The sequence below is a fragment of the Physella acuta genome, unplaced genomic scaffold, assembly GCF_028476545.2.
Source record: "Physella acuta isolate Inbredline_101_S28 unplaced genomic scaffold, ASM2847654v3 ptg000674l, whole genome shotgun sequence".
Classification (NCBI taxonomy): Eukaryota; Metazoa; Mollusca; class Gastropoda; family Physidae; genus Physella; species Physella acuta.
This window is the reverse complement of record NW_026732193.1, coordinates 382303-400471: the sequence shown is the minus strand read 5'-3', so window position 1 is coordinate 400471 and position 18169 is coordinate 382303. Positions and strand designations below refer to the sequence as shown.

The following is an 18169-nucleotide window of genomic DNA, read 5'->3' as shown; positions in this document are numbered from 1 at the left end:
TCGTGTTGCGAGTGTGCAGTGCAATTATAGACTTCTGTGACAGGGGAGGTTATCCTCAACTCATGTCGCCATTGGTTGGGATAATCATCTGATCAGAATCATTCAATCAGATTTTAATGGAAAATTTCTATGTCTCAAACACCTTAATAAGTCAGTGGAAAAACCCCAGGTGTTACACCATCATTCCATATAAGGAATTATACAATGTCAAAATAAAAATGACTCGACCTAAGTAGAAAACATTCCAAGTAGTATACGACCTGACAACCTCAAAGCAAGGGTGAACCACTAATATACAGGACCAAAATAAAAAGTGCCTAACTGAAGAGCGCTGAAGTGGACTCCGCCTGGAAAGCAAAAGATAGGAAGACCACTAGGAACATGGGGAGAGAGGAAGAAGAAGTGCAGGCTACTGGCAAGACCTGGCATGAATTAAAGTGGCTCGCCCAGGACAGGGTGGAATGGCGGAGATTTGTTGCTGCCCTATACTCCACAGGGAGTGACGAGGATTAAGAAGAAGAACTGAAGAGCACGTCATCATAAAAAGGTGGACCCAGTATTGTTCAGAGTTGTACTAATTTAAAGAAATTTTATTTCAAGAATTTGTTTTGTTTAAGTTTAAGAAATTAATTTGGGTTACTGTAAAGAAAATATTTTCAATATTGGTTTGAGGATATTTAATGAAATTTTGCTAAGGAGTTGTGTTTGCTAATATTTAGGATCAGAATATAGTTTTAGTAATGCTCTTTTCAAATGTCATTTTTTAGGGGTCATTATATGCTTTTAAATTATTATTTTTCTAAAATGATTGCATGTTTATACTCATTTACTTTTTTTTATCACTGGAGCAAAGCTTAGTACATATAACTAATTGAATTTATAAACCATGTTTTATAGCATGTTAATAATTTGCATATAAAATATAACTAAATGTGGCCTTCTTTATGCAGCCAAAAATGTTTGCCCCACCTCATCAAATCAATCAAGTGAGTAAAATTTACAATCAACTATTTTTAAGGGGGTACTTGTGGTTTAACCACAACTGTGTCTTCTGCATTTTAGAACATCATTCTTGCACTACACTATTAGTCTACCACAACAAAGCAATTCCATATTCAACGTACTCTCTCCACACATACTATGTATTCTGTCTCACATATTTGTATTGATGTCATGACCATCATTGTATTTAATTTATTTAGAAAATGTATCTTTTTTTAACAGGTCTAATTGGTGGTGTTGTTGCTGCTTGTGCCATTATAGTTTCAATACTAGTAATAATAGTAATTGTCTGTAAGTATCTTTTCATGATAAAATCTATTCTGTACGATTTCTAGCTTTAAACGTTTTTAAATTAAAATAAAATTTCAGTAAATATCCTTATTTACTTCTTACAAAATTGATTGAATTTTGACAAAAAAATGTTTAACTAGCCTACATGCAGTTTTATAAAAAATACTGAAATTCAAAAACATTTTTAGTCTAAATTTTTTTAAAGTTTTATAATTTATGTATTTATCAGTGTACATTTTTATGTTAAAAAGTTTTAAACATTAATGTAAATTTATTAACCAAACTGGCAGTTTTTATTTTGTGATACATCAACATTAAAAAATACTAGGTATACCATTTTTTATGCTAGTTGCTTAAACACCACATAATTTATGGGAAAAAAATAAATAAAGCTAGATAATTTGATTAAAAACACTTTGGTTAAACCTCAGGAATGGTCTACACTATAGTTTGATGACGAGCGTTTAAAAAGAAATATAACAATTTTTATTATATTAATGCAAACAATTAGAAATGTATTTGCATGTCTTCATCTAATGTTGTTTGGAGACAGTTAATATTATATCAAATTATGTTGCTACAACTTTTGAAATAATACTTTTATTTGTGCAATTGATCTGGTTCTGGTAGTTTCAAAGTAGTACGTCTTTTACTTGTTGCATAATGCAATTAGGTTAAATCTGTTATTTTGCTATTCTGCTAAACTAACAGAATTAGCATCAAATGCAATGTTTCGTATGGGTGATATCAGAAATAAGAGAGGACTAGTGAAAGAATGTCTTTAAATCAAGTTTTTTTTAAAGAGTGTCTAATTTAAAATTCTTGGGAAAATTAGAATGCATTTTCCAAATGTAGTTGACAGTTAACAAAATTTCTTTCTTTTTAAATTTGCTGTGGTATTGACATGTATTAGTCTACAGCTAGTTTTTAAAACAAAAAAAAATAATAAAAATTATGAAACTAATTTCAAACCAAAATTCCAGCTTTATTTAAAAGTGTTACTTTTTTTACAGTGTATATGTATTCTCCAGAAACTAATACTGTGTTTTTTTTTCTTATTCAGACAAAAAAAGGTAAGTAACAGAAAATCAATAACACATTTTAACTGTAACTAAATATCATTACAAATACTAAACTAGATATTCAGCCAGTTGACGGGAAAATAAAACAGGAGTAAGGCTGATTATGTTTCTTATTTCTTCTTTCTTTCTGCCCTGACCTTACATGTTTAACAAGTAAATGATCCTTAATTATACTTAATAACATTGACATCATTGTATTTGAAGGGTTTGTTTATATGCCATAGGCCTACAGTATGTAGTGCCAATCTTACATTTTGAAAAAATATTTTTACATTCCAAGAGTTTCAATTTATAATGAATCCATAATCTAAGCTTAAACAACTGTAACTTATCTTATGGAAACTCAACTTGATTGCAAGACACATTATTTTGATATTTTTCAATTTATTATGATTATTTTGGCTCAGATGTTTAGTTTTTTGAAGCGAAATTTCCAAAACACCCTATCTAAGTTCATCACATGAACTAAAAAGTTAAAGTTGCAGTTAAGCTTTTAACTGTTACATTTTCTAAAATATATCCATCCTGAAAAAGATTAGAAGTTATTAAATTGCAAATAGTGAAAATAGATCATAATAGTTTAATTAAAGTTGAAAAAATAATCACATTGGTTTATTGAAATTGTAAAATGTAAAAAATAACTTGTTTATGAGGAAAAAAATGCTATTGATAAAACAAATATAAAAAACCTTCATGGTTACAAGTTTAAATGCACTAATTATTGTTTTCTTTCATACATTTTTTGTTGCTAAAATATGTAAATGATCTCATGAGCGACCAAACCTTTTATGAAAGAAAGCAGATTGATTTTATTTTCTTATTTTCAGAGCATTCAAAAGTTTGTTGTTACTAAAGTTTTTTTTTTACATTTGTTTTATTTTCTACTTTTTAGTGATTTCTAATTTATGACATCAATACGACTACAGATATTTGCCTTAAAACAGCATCAGTAGCTTGCAATATCTAAAAGACGATTGTCTGCCCTATATATTTTAAAGATGACAACAAGTTCTAAATCATGTACCTCCTGTTTAGTTTAAAATATTTTAAAAACTTTATTATCTGCACCTTAGCCTTGGTTAGATCAACCGGCTCAACGATTGTAAACTTTCTAGTGAACCACAGCTCACTAGACTGGTAGGGTGATCACGTCTAGCTAGTTGATATAAGTTATCTCCCCTTCTGTTATTGAATATAGTAATCTATTGAGTGGTTTAAAGTTGTTATCTCCCCTTAGTTTTGAAATCTTTTATAAATTTTTAATGACTAATAAAATATCTAATTAAATAAAATATAAAAGATATACCTGTATTGACATCAAAGTGGAATGTATCTGGAAAGTTTGAACAAAATTGCTGCATTAGAAGTGTTTCTTGCAGACTTTTTTCTGGGGGGGGGGGGGGGGAGGGGGGAAGGGGACAGGGGACACTGTTAAAAGTATATATTCTCTATATAAATTCCATTTCGTTCAGGGGGCGGTTAACCTTCTTAGACATGATTTTTAATTACTTAAACTTTCTTAGAAAAAAGAATTGCGCACTAAGTGAATGCCAAATAAAATGTGTATAATAGTGGAGAAAATTATTAGTACTTTATAAATTCGCATGCATATTTTGAGACATCAGAAATAGCATAAATTACTACTTTCGGTCAATGGAAGTTACTCAAAATTTTACAGAAGGCAGAGAATTAGATCTTTTACTAACATGTGAAATTTCATTTATCTTTCTTAGACAGGACACAAGTTATGGGCTTTTTAAAAATTGAAAGTAGAATAAGTTCCATTTCCAGATATTGGAAATCGTTGAAAAGTTGATACAGAACTACAAATTTGATATAATACTTATATATGAAATTTTATCAATCTAGCTGTAAAGGTACCCAAGTTATCGTGTTCAAAGGCACACACACACAGACATACGGACAAAATTGCAAAACTATGTTTTTCCGACTCAATGAGGTGTAAAACTCGAGACTTCTTAAAATCTCAATTTTTTTTTGCACGATACAATACTTCATCTATACTCAGTATCAGAGAAAGTAAAAATAAAGAGAAAGTGACTATACAGTTGACAGAAGGATGGAAGATAGGGCATAAAGTAGCACCAAGGGCACTCACCTTCCCCGCTTATATTATAGAAATGAGTACAAACCCAAAGATAGATTATAAGCTGCTGATTCATTTCACACATTTTTTTACATTAGTCAAATCCACGAAGAATACAGTTCATTTCAGTAATCAAAGATCAGCTGTTTGATATAGCACTTATACTTTAAAGTGCGTGAATACACAACATAAAAATCACAGCAATAATATTGGATACATTTTAATTTCTAACAGTCAAAACACATAGCTTCCCCTTGCATTTATCAAAGCAGCATTTCAAACATCCCATTTGCAAAGCTAGGCAGTATGTCTAGTACATGCATATATATATGTATATATAAGTATAAGTGTAAATATATATAAAATATAAATATATATTAAAAAAATTACGGGGGTGGGGTGGGGGTGACACCTTTAAGTGCCGCACCGGGTGACACCCAACTTTGCTACTTCACTTATCCTATTGTCAGTTTTTTATGCTCTCTAATCTTACATTGTAAAATTGATTTTAAGAAAAATTATGTAAAGCCGGTTACCATTTTCTTAAGCTCTTAAAATTTCAGCCAAACAGTATCGCCTTCCACTCAGTTTCTTCCAGGCATCTCTTCGGGGGGGGGGGGGGGGGGAGGAGGAGGTACTACTAAAAGTGTCTGATCTCACCTTTAAAGTTGAGAGAAATGTAACTTTTAACTACAGAGAATTAGTCACGTCATTTGTTAACAACACTAACAAGAAGAATAGTACATTATACACAAATATAATTGATTTCTTTTTTAAGTGTTAAGCTATTTATCTACTCACCAGTTTGATGTATATCCTTTCTATTTACATTAGCCACTAAGCATCTGGACTGCAGCATAGCAGTTCGGCTTGCTACAGCTTTATTTTTTTGTTAAGAAAACCTTTCTTAAAACAACTTACTGTAGTCTATTTTGATTCAATGGCTCATTGTAACTTTTGGAAATAAATTTCTCATTACAGAGAAAGAGATTTGTTAAGACAACTTAGTAAGTTGCTTTTTAGAATATTGTTATAACTTTTCAATAATGTACCATTAATATAATTTTGTCTTGATTTAACAATTACTTTTTGTTTCATAATTTTAAAAAGTAAATTATTGGTGTTTTTTTTTTATATAGTTTATACCTAAAAGCACACATTTTCGTATTTTTTGTCCTAAATGTGGTTCAGATAGTTTTGGTTTCATAATTTAGATTTATTTCTTTAACAAAAAAGCAGCAAAATAATTAACTTTACTTTTATTTTATAATAGGTGCAGCTAACCAGTAAGTATTTTGTTTTTCCAGTATGTCTTTTAAAATATCTTAGACTAAAACTTTTAAAATAACTTCAATTTAAAAAGTAAATTAAATTTTAATATTTTATTTGTTATTTACAGAGCAAACATTGATCAGCATCAAAAGTTTCAAGGTAAGATTTCTAAAAAAAAAATTGGATTAGTCAGATACATCTACATGATATATTTGTACTGCAACTTCTAAAAATAATCTTAACTGAATACATATTTAAACTTATCTAACACAAATGCCTCTTCTTAACAGCCGATAATCTGCCATTTTGTTTGAATTGTTTGCATCTTTGGACAATAAGTAATAAGGTCAAAAGCATAACAATACAAGAAATCCTAAATGTTAGGCATTTATATTCTGTTAACTATATATACATGGTGTAAGAGTTTGTGAAAATCATAATTGGCCTGGATATCTATATTAAATTTAAATAATGGAAAGTAATTTAAAAAAACCACATGAAATGATGACATTTTAGTTAGGTGCAGGCAGAGGGGTATCCATGCTATCCTTCTAATGGACAAAAGAGTTTTCAAAAAAGACATTGGAAGCTGCTGAATTATGCACAGTCAAAGTTAAGAAAATAGAAGGCTCAAAATCTTTACATTCTCATGCGACTTGTTTTTACATTGATTGTGCAACAGTGTAATAAAAACCCTTAAGAGTCAGTGACCCACTTTTTATATTTGGAATAAATGTATCGCCAGCTAACACTTGTTTTATTTTGCTTAAGTCAAAAACCATGACTACCCAGTGTCTTAATTCGACAATATTCTCAAATGTGTAAAAATATTTTTTTTTAATTGCAGAATATGAATCTAAAAAAGCAACACGCAAGTGAGTAATTTTTAAAATGTTTTGAATTCTTGTATTAAATAATTAGTATAAAATTTAAAAAGAAACATAACACTTAAGAGAGAAAAGTTTAATTTTCTAAATTATCTTAGATTAATTTTTTACATGATATTAATCACATGAATAATAGTGCAAGTGATTACTCTTGCTATATCTATAGCACAACAATGTATCTGTATCTATTTTTGACAGCACAACAATTGAAATAGCCGAAGGTAAGTTTGGAAATATTTAAACCTATTTTAAAATTATTAAATTTAAAGCCCTCTTTATATACAAATGTGTAATAAAGTGTTTAATTATTTGCAAGTAAATGAAATTTTGTCATTAATAATATTAGTACAGTTGTCAAAGTTACAAAATAAAATGCTCTGAATAGGTTCATAAAAAAAGTTTCTATCAGAAAACAAAAAGTAACTCATAACATGCAAGGTTACTTATACTTAACTCTTTATATTCCAGAGTCGTTTCCACCTTATTATTTCCGTGACCCAATTTTTTATACAGCCCTCACTTACTTAGACAATTATAGCTCCTATGTTTTTTCTAACCAGATTTATGTATTATACATCAAAATGAACAGAAATGAAATTTCTATAGTAGTAAATGAAGATAATTGTGAGTTATATTTAAGAATGTAAGTTGATTACATGTTAAATGACTTGTTAAAGAAACAAACACTAGCGGTGTCAAGCCGTACCTTGCGGCTCACTGGCAGCCTACGGTGAAGCTGGCCCAAACCGCATCTTGCTGCTCATGGGACAGATTGAGTTAAGAGAGTGCTGTCATGTTTGATCTGTAAACACCTACAATGATATGAGCAATCATTTATTACAGTATACTAATTTCAACTTCTGTTGCATTAGACTTTGTAAGGTTGCAAACTCCTTGTTATCATTTCTAACTATACATTAGGTGTGGAGTATATTTTCATTTACTAATAATAAATTGAGGGATTAATCAGTTTTGTCTTTCTAATTTAAAGATGATATTCAATTAAATCCTTGAGATTGTTCCAAACATATTTCATTTATGTCTCATGTGAGCAATATATTTATGTTCTGTTGACATTTAATTTAACACATGAAATTTAAACTATCTTGCTGATTAATTATAATTGTTCATTACTTTTAACTTTTAGAGGATGAGAGTACTTCTGGTTCAAAGGCAATTAGACCTATGTAAGTTATCCCTTTGTTCTTTTTTTTTAATGTATTTAATACACATAAAATTGTAAGTTGATAAACATCATTACAGGTTTTCCAAATGGTACACATACAAAATTTATACTAAAAATGAAGACAACTTAAGATTAGAAATTTAAATGCATTCTTAAATATTTTTTAATATAATAACTTATAATTAATGATAAAACAATTGAAGTGCTTAATAAACAAGTATAAATCCTGATATTATTAAAGAAAATATTATATTTTAGCTTTTCATTTTAACAAAACATACTATTCTAGATAAAATAATGTTTTATTAAATTAGTATAGACAATTTTTATTTCTTGTTGAACCTATAGTGCTAGTTGTGGATACCATAACTTGAGAGAAATTGGATTGTCTTAAATAGATACTTAGGAGTAATTATACATTTCTTTTGCTTTTATGGACATAAACGAGTTAATTTCTACTTATCTATTTACAGGAGCTCATATAAAGAGTCTACAATATCTGGTAAGTATTATGTCTACTTTAGGAAGTTTTTCAGTGTCAAAATGAATATTAAAGCCTGTAAATACAAATCTGCATAAAATTAACATAAAATATAATTTAAAAAAAAACCCATTAAAACTGAAAACATTTGCTTTAAGCAAAATTGTGTCAGTAATGTATAAATAGTTATTATTTAATGCTTTAGGTAAATTTAAACTTTTGACAGGTAATCTGTTGTGTGATTAAACATACTACTAACCAATTTTTTTCTCTCTCTCAAAATAGAAACTGATTGCCGAACAGGCCTACTCCCAGTAAGTAATATTTACAAATATTTTTGGAGGTCCAAAGATACAATGTCATCAATCTGGTTATCTATCCATCCATCCATCCCATCCCATCAATCCATCTCATCCAGGGGATGGCATGGTCTAGCAGTAGATTACGTGCCCGCTAACCCAAAAGTCATGAGTTCGGATCTTGTGCTTGCAGTCGTAGGTTGTCCTTAGACAGAACTGCTCTAATGTCCAAACCAGTTGGTGTAATGCATTGGGGGAGGAAGAAAATTTTTCGCGGAAACCCACATGTCTATCGGCTGGGAACATGGGTGAGATAAATGCTCAATCTTAACCCTGTTTCTAGTTGGCCTGGCTTATGAGCAATAGCTTGAGCCAGTAATGACCGTATACGAGAAGAGAAGATTTTTGTATCGATCTATCCATCTATTTATTTATTTATATATATGTTTATAAATATATGAACATAGCACCTGAATAAAATTATACAGAGATATAGTAAGTGGGTAGAAATTAAAACTCCTAAGAAAATAAATTAAATTAAAATAAAACTTCAAGTCAAAAAAAATTTTATAATGTAAACTAGACCAAAATAGTATGGTATTTATCGGTAATTATTAAGAGCACAGTAATTAAGACATTTTTAAAAACAGCACTAATTACCTGCTTAGGGGTCCAAATAGTACCACCGGTGAAGCAAAAAAGTACTAAAGGGTATGGAGGTAATATGTTTAGCACTAATCTGTTGGTTTGTGTACATCTATATGTCATTGTATAACCCTGCTGGTCACAAAATGATTAATTCTTCTGACATAATTGTCAAGCTTAATGTTGTAAATAACATACTTTTGGCTCTAGTGCATTTTTTCCAGGATATAGACAAAAAAGCCAGAATATGTCAGAAAAGCCATGAAGAACATCTAGCTTGAAGTGTGAGGCCCTGCCAATGCATGTAGGCTTAGCCTACTGCTTATTCAAAGCATGGTGTTTTTATCTTATAAAACTGATAGAGTTGACCAATCTTAGCCCACAATTATTTCAGTTTTAATAATAGTTAACCAAAAAGTTAACGCTAATCTGTATCATATCATTTCTTCATAATAATGACAAACTCCATCTCTATGAAACTGAACTACTTTTTAAGATCTTCGATCTGTGTACTTTTCTGTCTTCTGAAAGCAAAGATGCAAAAATCAATTTAAGATAGAAAAATGTGTGTGTATAAATTTAGTAGAAGCTTAACAATGTTAAATAGTTCTGAAGAAAAAAAAGATAATTGAAAATGGAGGTACTGGTATTTTAAAAACTATGTCTAAAGCTAGTCTAATGCTATATCTACCTGGTTGGTTAGTTAGTATCATGGTAATTTTTTCCAGATAAGCTTTAGCTAACTTTGACTACAAACTGATATTTGTTTCACAATTTTAGAAAGAGAGCCAAACACTACATCAATCAGTGACAAAACATAAAATTTACTTGATTAATGCTTTTCTTTTTATGATTGATTCCACAATTTCTTTTGTCAGCCCATAGATTTCATCATTCATAATAATTTCAAAATGGTACCATGATTTTCTGTTGGTTAGGTAAATTGAAATGATTGTCGTACGAATAGCAAACAATTATAAATATATGTGTACATAAATAAATAAATAAATAAATAAATAAATAAATAAATAAATATATATATATATATATATATATATATATATATATATATATATATATATATATATATATATATATATATATATATATATGAGTGTGTATATATATGAATGTGTGTGTATATATATATATGTATATTTTATATATATACTAGCCATCCCGGGCTGTGCCCTGCACTGGCCTCTGTGAAAAACCTATCTGTAAAGGACTGTGACTTGTATTAAGCAGTAAATACCCGCCATTGCCCTGGTTTAGGAAATATATTATTTTTCCATTTAAATGTCTGTATCCAAATGCTAATGCAAACACAAACACGGTCACAACTACAAACATAATGCAAACACAAATGCAAGCACAAACCAAATCACAAAATAAACACAAAACCCTAACCCTCACCACAACCTAAAATATGAACATAAACATAAACCAATCCTCACAACAACCTCAACCACTCTTAAATTAAGTAATGAGGTCTTAAGTAGTGATATATAATAAAAAAAAGCAGCTTTGAAGGTCTTTAAAAAAATTAAAAAGTAAAACCTGAACTATAGTAATAGCAGCATTTTAAATTATGAAAATATCTAATTTATTATATCCCCATACATGTTATTATTTCAGAATATTAAATAAATTCTAAATAGAAAAATTTAGAAGTCTATTAATAATAAACTAAAAAGTAACGGTGCTGAACGCAGAGCAAAATATTTAAATAATGAGACCTAAAAATGGCAGAAATGAGGTCGCCGATATTGTCAATATAAATATTTGAAAAAAATTTTTCATAAAAAATGTTTTTATTACAAGCTTTTATTTTATGTAATAATGCCCTAAAAAGAAGAAAATTTTAATATACGTTTCTTTAAATATATAATAATACGCTGTTATTTAAATAACAATAAAGAAAAGCTTGGGTCGCTTCCAAATTATTATTAAAAGTATCCAATATATACTATAGTGACCCACTCTTTTCTTATTATTTATATAAATAGTAGTGCATTATTATATATTTAAAGAAATTTATTTTCTACTTTTAGTGCATTGTTACATAAAAGCTTGTAAAAATTGAAAACATTTTAGAGTTTAATTTAGCCAGAAAGTTCACACAAAGAGTGTTACAAAGCACCAGTGTGTCAAAAATGAACCTGATCCTACTAAGGCAAAACCAACATCTACAACCAAGATGTATTTTCTACATTTAGATGCTAAACCTAGATAATACAGACCAATATAAATTTTCTAAACTGAAATTACACCCTATATTTTAAACTTCATGCTAGACCAGCACCTATTACTTACACTTAGTCGCTTTGTGTAGACCTAGAACTAAATGAGCATCAGAACCTTAATTTATTGTAATAATATTGATATTATAAATCTATTTTATGACATTTGTCTTGTATATACTGTTTATACTGGTACATTAGTTAAACAGACAGATCTTTGAGTTAACTCTAGTACTTTATTTTTATATACAGACAGCTAAGACGACACATCATGTCTCTGACTCTATGTTTCCTTAACTGACTACATGTACACATCAACTATGCATCAGGGAAGACACAGTGAACACTTAAGAGACGGAACCATGATATACATAATTTCATAGCCTTTAATTTCCACAGCAGCCATCTCTAACTGCTTGGCAACAGATCATATTAAAAAATAGTTGGCTTTTCCTTGACATATGGCATCATAGCTTTCCTATCTACTCTCACAAATGTATTCACAACAACATTGTTAGCTTGATTTTCCTTTGGATTTAATTTCCATTTTTATAATTACAAGTAAACAAATAGATAGGAGAGCTCATTTTTATAACACTGTATGTTATATTGTGAATAAGGGAATACACTTTACATGTTTCCCTGTTTAGCATTGTGTGGAAAGCTTAAAAGGGGACCAACAAAGCTGTTAAATACTGAGCTTAAGTATGCTTTTCCTTAAACAAATGCTAGGCTTCTAATTGTTTCTAAGATTATGTGATTTTCATAGATATCTTATTTAAGAAATCACCTGGTAGTAGCTGTGAATTAAGTAAGAGGAGGGTCATTCTTAGAAATATTGCAAAGAAAGCTGGGTTTTACAATTTGCTGTTTAAATATATATCTAATTCTATTATATCAGTTTTACAATTTATATTTTGCTTCTACCGCCCATTTTGGAAATTATTGCTATATCTTTTATTTAGCATTACCTTTCTTTTGTTGTTTGTTATTCATGTTTTTTCCTTTTCAGATATTTTGATTTTGAAAAATGTTTACAAATAGTTACATATAATTCATTTTTACTCTTTATTCATCTTTTCACATACACTTTTTAAACTTCTCTAATTCCTATTATATACTTTGCCTAGAAAAGTGCTTTCCATTTTTAAATGTGTAATAAAAAGGATATCCAAGATATTTTGTAAATTACTTTAAAATGACAGTCATATAATCTGTTTTTTGTATTGTATCTGGCAGCGTCAATCTGGGAAACCTTACCCTGGAACAACATCCACAAACGATGATCAAGACATATAGTTTTATGTGTGATTTTTGGACCTTTTAAACTAGCACTATGCATGCAAATTAAAGATGCACCATCTAGCTATATTGTATAATTGTATATGTGCAGGCTGCATTCTAGTAGAAGATAAAGTGGGATGTTTAAATGTAGACACACTGAAAAATGGATGGTAATATCTCATATAGGGAGTATAGGGTGAAGGGTTGTAATTGTGGGAAAAAAAATACTTTACACCTACATGATTTGGAAAAACCCAGTTTTGCAATCTTGGTGGCGGATGTGAACATGACAACTTGAGTATCATTTCAGTAAGATAGACAAAATTTCATATAGAAGTGTTGCATCTTATGCGTAAGTTTCTTTCGGGATTCGATAAATTTCTAGTATACAGAAGTTGTACATTATTTCTGGTTTCAAACCAGATGCAAAATTGAACAACTCTATATCATATTTTAATAAATCGTATTCAAAGAACTTTGTGCCTCTAAAAAAAGCAATTTTGTCACAAACTTATCTACCATCTGTATTACCCTGGTTCCACCAGATGTGCTGCCCCAACCCCTAAAGTTGTAGGCCTATATCAAGGTTTAGGGGAGAGATGTGCAATGAAATTATCTAGTAATTTAGATATTGCTTAAATATTAATGAATAATAAGGCTCCTTTCAATGTTTAGAAAGCTAGTTATCATTGTCAATGTTGTCATCATAAATATTTCCATGCAAGAAATGGATTACTCTTTGTCAATACAGTATATTATTTTCAGTGATATGTTACAAATTTAAAGGATATAGGCCTCTATTGTAATAACTTTTATTACAAGCTTTTATTTAACTTGCTTCCTCTATCTGTATTCATGGATCAAAATTGCCAAGAAAAATGTCAACTTCCAACCAATTTCTCTTAAACATCGCATGTTGGTTAAAAGCTTAAAACAATGCAAGTAGTCATCAAATTTAACTTAATTGGATGCTTAATTAATTTTTAAAGATTTAATTAAAATTTCCTATATTCTTAAGTACTATTTACTATGCTATAATATGTACATTATTTTTATTCATTCAATCACATTATATTAAAATTTTTAAAGTATTGAAAAAAAAAATTAAAAAAAAATGTTTTTAATGTTATAATGCACTAAAAAAAGAAAAAAAAAATGTTCTTTAAATATGTACTTTATGAGAACTAAAACTAAAAGTGTGTGTGGCTTACTAAATTCTAGTAAAAGTATTCAATACATAAAATAGTGACCCAAGCTTTTATTTTAAGTTATTTTTTATTTTATTTAACTTGCTTCCTCTATCTGTATTCATGGATCAAAATTGCCAAGAAAAATGTCAACTTCCAACCAATTTCTCTTAAACATCGCACGTTGGTTAAAAGCTTAAAACAATGCAAGTTGTCATCAAATTTAACTTAATTGGATGCTTAATTAATTTTTAAAGAATTAATTAAAATTTTTCCTATATTATTAAGTACTATTTACTATGCTATAATATGTACATTATTTTTATTCATTCAATCACATTATATTAAAATTTTTAAAGTATTGAACAAAAAATTCACAAAAAAATGTTTTTTATGTAATAATGCACTAAAAAAAGAAAATAAATGATTTTCTTTAAATATGTACTTAATGGGAACTAAAAGTGCGTGGCTTTCTAAATTCTAGTAAAAGTATTCAATACATAAAATAGTGATCCAAGCTTTTATTTTTAGATATTTAAATTATATGTTAAAAGAAAATAATTTATTTTCTCCTTATTAGTGCATTATTGCATAAAAGCTTGTTATTAAAACCTATGATTTAAAAAAAAAGTGTTATTTCCTATTCTTAATAATCAATATTCATTCATTTACATGAATAAATAAAAAAACATTAGTTGATTCCTATTCCTATAGTAAGTTTAGTAATTTACAATCTTTATGTCAGCTATATTTTTTATGGAATGATATGAGTGATTGTTACCCAGCTGCTGTGATAGGTCTGGCAGATAAAACCAGTGTGAGTTTATAGTTTTTCCAGTGTAAAACACCATCATTTAATGAAAAAGCTTAACTTTACAATTCAATCCGTGCGCAGCTACTTCATAGGTCACAATGTTCAAAACAAAAGGATCAAAATGATCCGTGGAGCTTCGGATTTATTGACAGCTCCAGCCTTACTTCAAAATTCACTCAACCTTTAAGTTTGACTTCCCAAACTGGTCTGAAACTTTTCTGATTACTCATTCACTTCTTGAATCTATAGGCATGAATAATAATCATTAAAAAAGTTTTAAAAAACCCACGTTTTCTGATTGAACTAAAAAGTAGAAAATAAACGCTATACATCACAATAATGCAAGCGATCACTCTACTATAAGCGATCAAAAACGTGGGGCGCCGAAGTAAAAGTTATATTACTATTGATTAGATAATACTATTGACTTTTATTAGGGAGCTTGTAGAGAGTCAACAGTATTAGAAACTGTAAGAAAATCACGGCGCCCCACGTTTTTGATCGCTTATAGTAGAGTGATCGCTTGCATTATTGTGATGTATAGCGTTTATTTTCTACTTTTTAGTTCAATCAGAAAACGTGGGTTTTTTAAAACTTTTTTAATGATTATTATTTTCTACTTTTTAGTCTTTGTTTGTTTGCATTAAAATCTTGCTATCGATTTTATCTTTTCACTTTTTTTGGGTAAACGAAGACAACTCGTAAAAAGACAACTCGTAAAAAGACAACTCGTAAAAAGACAACTCGTAAAAAGACAACTCGTAAAAAGACAACTCGTAAAAAGACAACTCGTAAAAAGACAACTCGTAAAAAGACAACTCGTAAAAAGACAACTCGTAAAAAGACAACTCGTAAAAAGACAACTCGTAAAAAGACAACTCGTAAAAAGACAACTCGTAAAAAGACAACTCGTAAAAAGACAACTCGTAAAAAGACAACTCGTAAAAAGACAACTCGTAAAAAGACAACTCGTAAAAACGTTGTGTTAACACATAGATTTGAACCCGTGTCGAGTGGGATAGCAATCGTGTGCCCAACCACTCGACCATATCGTCTCCCCCAAACTGGCCTACCTCCTGTAAGTTTAAACTTGGTTCAAACTAAATTATCTGCCCCTAAGCCTGTGGCGATGTGGGATCGTTCGCTTCACTGCGCGCGAGGTACGCGTCGCTTGTTTTTTTTCTAATGGCTCGCAGAGGAGAATTATATATATAGATTATATAGCGGTCTAAAATGCTCAATAAAATGTTTCCATTGATCAATTTAGTAATAATAACAATTGAATATTCAATGGTCATCCAAAAGAAAGCTTCCCTGAAAATTTCAGCGCCCCAGCTAACTGGGAAGTGCCAGAAATTTCGATCGCAAGATTTGATTGGAAAGACAAACACAGAAACACAGACACAGAGAAAGCAAGTTAAAGAAAACGTGGGAAAATACACTTCCAACATGACAAGATGGACACTTTCATACTCCGTCAATATTTGCTCCACACAAAAAACTTTCATCTTCTCATCCATTATTTAAAAATAATTTTTTGTGTGTTTTATATAATGGATGATAATGTTTTAAATGCTGTATTGAGTACTTGTAAACACACTAAAAAGTATATATATATATATATATATATATATATATATATAAAGACTATGAAATTTCAATATTTATCATTTAATTGGCAGATTTATTTAGTTTTTCGTCTTTATGTAACCAATAATTAATTTTTTAAATTAATAAATATTAGTATTGATAAATATGTTATGTACATAGTAAAGTTTATATCTTATGTAACAGGAAGATTAGAGAAATAGAACTGTTTGAATAGATGATTCTATTGTTATAGTATCTTACAGATATTAAAAGAAATTAGCATTTTTTGTGATGTTTGTTCAGATTACCTAACAAAGTTAAATTCAAATTAAATACAAATGATTTTTCCTAAAGCTGTGGCATAGCTTTATAATAAAACTTCATTTCTTTTATTTTTTTGTTCTCCACATGTTTTTCTACATTCCATTGTTGTAAGAAGCATTTATTATATATTATATCTGTAAATTAAAATTTACCTTTTAAATTGAGCAATCATTTATGGAATACCAATTATGTGATTTGTAAATGCATAATATATTTTTTCTAAATAATGTAGCAAATATTTAAAATAATACATATAATTTAATTACATACAGCCTGAAAAAGCATAAAAATAAAATAAATGTTTTTTTTAATTGTTTGGCTAGCAGTTTCAGCTGGATTTCTTCTGCTTTAATGTTGAAGTGAATTAACTTTGTTTGCGCTTTGTCAGACTAAGCAGGACAAATCTTATTCTTAAATAATACTTTTTGTTAGACATGAACATTTGTAATAGTTGAGCTTAGTTGAAGTCAAAACTCTTTTGTAACAATCTATATTGATTAGTGTATTTAATTGCATTTGCATGTTTAATAATATTTGTTAACGCATTATTTATAACTTTTTAAAAATATCACTAAGGGAATGGCATTGTTTTTTTTTTTAGATATAATTCTTAGAATTTTAGGAGAGTTCTGGAATGTATATAGGTTAGCTAAGCAGAAGAGTGAGTTGACATCTTCAAAAACATATGTGTACAATATTATGTTTTTGATGTGTGCATCCATGCTATGTAAAGGTTGGTTACTAAGCTTGAGCTTTAGTGAAGAAAGACTGTCAGCAATTAGTTTATTCTGCACACATGTCAATACTGTAGCAATTGTATATTGTATAGGCCAGGGGTCGGCAACCTTTTGAGACGGAAGAGCCAAAAATTACAATTTATAAAATTTTCCAGTTTTTAAAGAGCCACTAACATTATTTTTTTCTCAATATTTTGGTATTTGACAAGGACTAGGTAAATAAATTTGATTTTTTATTTGAAATAAGTAGTGTTAAATATGGTGCTCAAGCTGCTGTCCGTATACTTTCTACCTCACCTACTCTCAATGTTCTCTAATGAGTGTTTTTATCCTGTTTAATGTTGTTTTTCTTTACAGTATAATATTTTTATGAGTTTTGAAAATGAAATAATATAATTATTAATGTTTGTGCATGGAACTGAAGAGCCGCATCTTGACATCAAAAGAGCCGCATGCGGCTCACGAGCCGCAGGTTGCAGACCCCTGGTATAGGCCATTCCCTTTGAAGAAATTACTGTAAATTGCTTATAAGCTTAAATAAAGTTTTAAAATCTTAAGATTTTGTGGATTTTTTTTCCAAGTCACTGTATTTTGTTATATTGAGCTACAAAACCATTACACCATTCTGTGATCTGGTATATGTCACCAACGTTAGTTGACTGTAATTTACAGAAGCTCAGCATGATACAACTACAAGTCTAAAGTCTACAGGTTTGAAAATTAACTGAGTTACACTGA

The 18169-nt window shown here is 29.2% G+C and overlaps 1 protein-coding gene across 1 annotated transcript; it reads left to right on the top strand.

The window, feature by feature from the left end:
• Window positions 1–381: 381 nt before the first annotated feature.
• LOC131949102 (uncharacterized) lies at window positions 382–13868 on the top strand. Its single transcript, XM_059310862.1, has 13 exons — window positions 382–415; window positions 951–986; window positions 1225–1293; window positions 2357–2366; window positions 5464–5489; window positions 5756–5768; window positions 5882–5913; window positions 6602–6629; window positions 6840–6862; window positions 7789–7828; window positions 8301–8329; window positions 8594–8622; window positions 12735–13868. The coding sequence occupies exons 1-13, from the start codon at window positions 382–384 to the stop codon at window positions 12792–12794; spliced, it is 429 nt and encodes a 142-aa protein (XP_059166845.1). The 3' UTR covers window positions 12795–13868.
• Window positions 13869–18169: the final 4301 nt, after the last annotated feature.